The 4,308-nt window shown below is 33.1% G+C and overlaps 1 protein-coding gene across 1 annotated transcript in view; it reads left to right on the top strand.

Annotated features, from left to right (window-relative positions):
* The first annotated feature begins 3,768 nt into the window (after positions 1 to 3,768).
* Positions 3,769 to 4,308, top strand: part of LOC124186678 — a 1,218-nt gene continuing 678 nt past the window's right edge. The window contains exon 1 of the mRNA XM_046578561.1: positions 3,769 to 4,308. This exon is cut by the window's right edge and continues 186 nt beyond it. Coding sequence (XP_046434517.1) covers positions 3,769 to 4,308 — 540 coding nt within the window.

Genomic DNA, 4,308 nt, shown 5'->3' with positions numbered 1-4,308 from the left:
TATTATACATGTATACATACATATACATTCATACATATTTATATATATATTTTTATATGTTCATATATATATATATATATATATATATATATATATATGTATTTACACACACATATATATATATATATATAGATATATACGTATATACATATATTCATATATACTTATATAATACATTTATATAATAGAATATAAATGAAGGTAATTGAGGTAAATAATAATAAAATAAAAAATTATTGTGAATGGAAAAATCATAAGAAAAAAAAATAAAATAAAAAACAAGCGAATAAATAAAAATATTTCGGATTTTTCTGATGTTTATACATAATTTCAAAAAATTGGAATGTTGTGGAAAAAAATTTTTTTTTCAATTTCCCTCTTTTCAAATGTAAATTGAAAATCATAATATACACATATGTATTCATATATATACATATATATACTTTTTTTTATGTTTCTATATATATATATATGCATACATACATATATATACACATATATAGATATATATGTATATATATATATTTATACATATCTGTATTATACATTTACATGATGTAATATAAAAAAGGGTAATTGAGGTATATAATGTAATGAAATGAAAAATAATTTTGAATGGAAAAATCATGAAAAAAAAATAAAATGAAAAATGAGCGAATAAATAAAGATATTTGGGATTTTTATAATAATTTTACATATTTTTCAAAAATTGGAATGTTGGGGGAAAAATTTTTTTCTCCAATTTCCCTTTTTCTGAAAGTGAATTGAAAATTATAATATACAGATATATTCATATATATATTCATATATATATATATGTATGTATTTTTATATGTTCATATACATATATATGTATACATATATATATATATATATATATTCACACATATATATATACATATATAGATATATACCGGGACAATCTCTTGAAACTATACATATAATGCGCATGCGCGAGTTTTATCGGCTGCTCGGGCAGGCTGGCCACTCCGAGTTTCAGCTGTCAAACTCTGTTTCTGGCGGCGGCGTAGTTCATACGAATTTTTGAGGTTAGAATCTCAAACGGTCGAGGTAGTGACTCGGAAAGTTGATGCTAATGCTCTTCGAAAATTGGCTTTATTCGACTAAAATGAGAAATCTATTTAAATGTTGGGTGCTTGGAAGAAACGCAGCAGGTAGGTGCGAACACTTTATTTAATCATTTTTATTATTTCGTACATTGGAAATAACAATGGAACTTTTATCTATCAACAGGTGATACGGCCAAAATAATTACATCTCTGATATTCACTGTTATCTGCCCATTCAATTTGTCAGACGTACAAAGATCATCGCCACTTTCAAGCAACTAAGCAACTCTCTCACTCTTTTGTGATTTCAGGCGGTAATATTGAATTGTAACACTTTCGAAAATGAGACATTAAACCGAGCGTTCAAGAAATTTTAATATCTCACTATCTGTAACGGAACTGTGAATCTTTTTTTTCTTGAAAATAGTTCAACAAAATTTACGAATAGTTGATAGCCAATGTATTTTTTCCGATTAACAAATTATTGCTACTACTATTTAAAATTTCCGAATGATTATCAGAATTTATTTCGCAAATTTTCAATGATGTTCGATTAAATAAATGAAGAGGACCTAATACTCAGATTGAAAATTCAAGTAATACTAGATTTATTAAAATGATTTCTGTATTTCATGTTAGTGCGGTTCGAAACAAAGAAAATCTAATCGAAAGCGTAGAACTGAGGAACGTAAATCACATCCTGTGATACAAGTTGAAAATCAAGTTTCTCAAAATGCGCCTCAATGTCACAATTAGCTTCAAGGACAATCATGTTTTAGAGTAATGTCAGAACATTATTACGAGGATCTTGACTTATCGGATTCAAGATTGTGTCCCTTGTTCCATCAAAATAAATGAATATCTAATTTTTAACCAAGTTTATGAAGATGTTTTTCCAAATAATGTAATCCGATACAATATCTTGTTCTTAGTCCTCTGAACATCACCTTCTAACAAGGATATTTGGAAAGAGTCCCTTTGTTGCAGAAACCATTATAAAATTCTTGGTTTTCAATTCGTGCTACTGAATAACTCTGTGTTTCAGGTTCCATTTTCAATCTCAAAATGGGATTTTTTTTGCTCCAGATAATGCTAACATGAAATTCAGAAATAATTGCGGTACATGGAGATTCACAAGCTTTCAGTCTTAGCGTAGGACCCTATAAAGAGTGTAAAATTGAATTTGATTTCAAGTTATCGTGCAACTAGCTAGCCAGATGACACCGTCAACTAAGATTAAATTTAAAGACATTTTCAACTGAACTTATTCAACAGTTCTAGATTTAGATTGATTCAGTTTGCCTTGCAAAATTCAACCCTACAATCTAATTGAGGACTTGAAAAACTATTTATCTGAATTCAATGCCAAAGAGAGCAAAAGTAAGCTCCAAAATAAGATACCAAATCAAATGGTATAAAGTTTGAAAAACAATGCTGGTCAATAATAATGCTTAAATTACAATGGTGCACAGAATGATTCCTCGGTAGAATGAATTGGCAGCAACGGTTAAGTAACAAACTTATCGCTATTGGCTCGATCAAAGTAAAATGATGGGATATTCAGCCATTATGATCTGTAGTATGTCCCGCTCTTCAATTTTGCCTCAACTGATGTTAAGAAGGTGGCGATGGCCTGATAAAATTCACTCCGGCAGCTGATGTCTGAAGAAACAACTAGGTTCCATGGTTCTAATGATTGCACCGCTCGAGAAACCAGGATCCTTGCCACCTAAACGTTTTGACCATCAGGTAAGGCATAATTTTCCTCGTGTTAATTAAAGTTTAAACTTTGAGCCTGCTGAAAAAAAAACGAATTTAATCATTGAATCCATGTTAAAATATTGTCATTGTCAAAGATCACGTAATTGGAAATTTACTTACATGCTTCGATGCCTGACAAATTTAGTCCCGCTTTAACAATGAATTATTTCGTACCTGAAAATATTAGAAGCTATTATTATCAAACAGGATCTTTTGGTATTTTTGAATACAACTAATTTCCAATAAAATTCACAAAACATAAAACGTTAATGAGACGCATTGCCACCAGACATCACCTGGCTTAATGCTCGAAAATTACAATCACAAATTACTGATCGTTAGATATCGTTTGACGTATTGCTTTTGTGAATACCATTTATTGAATTTGTATTGTAGAGTTTTTTCATAGTCCATATTTTTTCGAAATCAACAAAATTCTTCGATTAGCAAATTCACAATATGATCGCGAATATCACGGTATAATCGCGAGGTTACTGAAATTCGTTCACCTGAACCGCTGAATACGAGGTGAATAAACATCGCCGATCACATCGCGAAACTATTTCCTTGTTTTCCTACGTAATGATGAAGAGGGACATCGATTTCTAGAATTGAAACTCAGAGACAGATCACCACGTGGTATTTAACCAGATAGTTCGTATCCTAATTCTGTGCATACCGGCGACACTGGGAGGGCGCGAAAACCACGATTCTGGTGATACCAGAATTTGATTGGATGAGGGCAACGATCGCGACTGGTATCAGCCAATACAATCATCTTTCTCCAGAGTTTCGTAACTTTCCCACCCGCGAATATAAACAACCCCGCCCGCGTAAATTGACCACTTTGCAAAAAGATCGCGCAACTTTAACCACGTGTCTGGCAACTACCTCGATCTTTTTGTGAATTTTTTCATCGTGTTCATTAGATAAAAAAATGCCTAATTACAAGTTTTCTGTGCAGGAAAAGGTGGAATTAGTGAAATTTCATTACCAGGGCCTGTCTTACCGGGAAAATCAGGCCCGTTTCGCCGTCACACACCCGGATCGACCAACACCTTCGTTACCGACCATCAGGAATCTGGTTTTAAAATTCGAACAATCCGGTAGTGTCGATGAGAGAACCAGGAAAATCTCTCAACCAAACCGTCAGCTGAGCTGGGATACTAAGCTGGACATCTGCTTGACCGTCGAAGAGGATCCATTCAAGCCTATCAGCCGCATCGCCCAGGACGTGGAAATATCTAACGCGTCGGTCAGAAGAGTATTGCGTGAAGCTAAGTACAGATCGTACAAGTTTCAAGTCCATCAAGAACTCTTGGCTGGTGATAACGATAGTCGTCTTCGCTTCAGCCAAGAGTTGATGGAACGTCTGAACGCAGACGAGGGCTTGTTGAGTCGCATTTGCTTCTCAGATGAAAGTACGGTGATACTTGTCGGGAAACCGAACAGGCAGAACACCAGAGCCTGGTGTCGA

This window comes from Neodiprion fabricii, chromosome 7 (assembly GCF_021155785.1).
Source record: "Neodiprion fabricii isolate iyNeoFabr1 chromosome 7, iyNeoFabr1.1, whole genome shotgun sequence".
Taxonomy (NCBI): Eukaryota; Metazoa; Arthropoda; class Insecta; order Hymenoptera; family Diprionidae; genus Neodiprion; species Neodiprion fabricii.
This window is presented reverse-complemented; position numbering and strand designations above follow the sequence as displayed.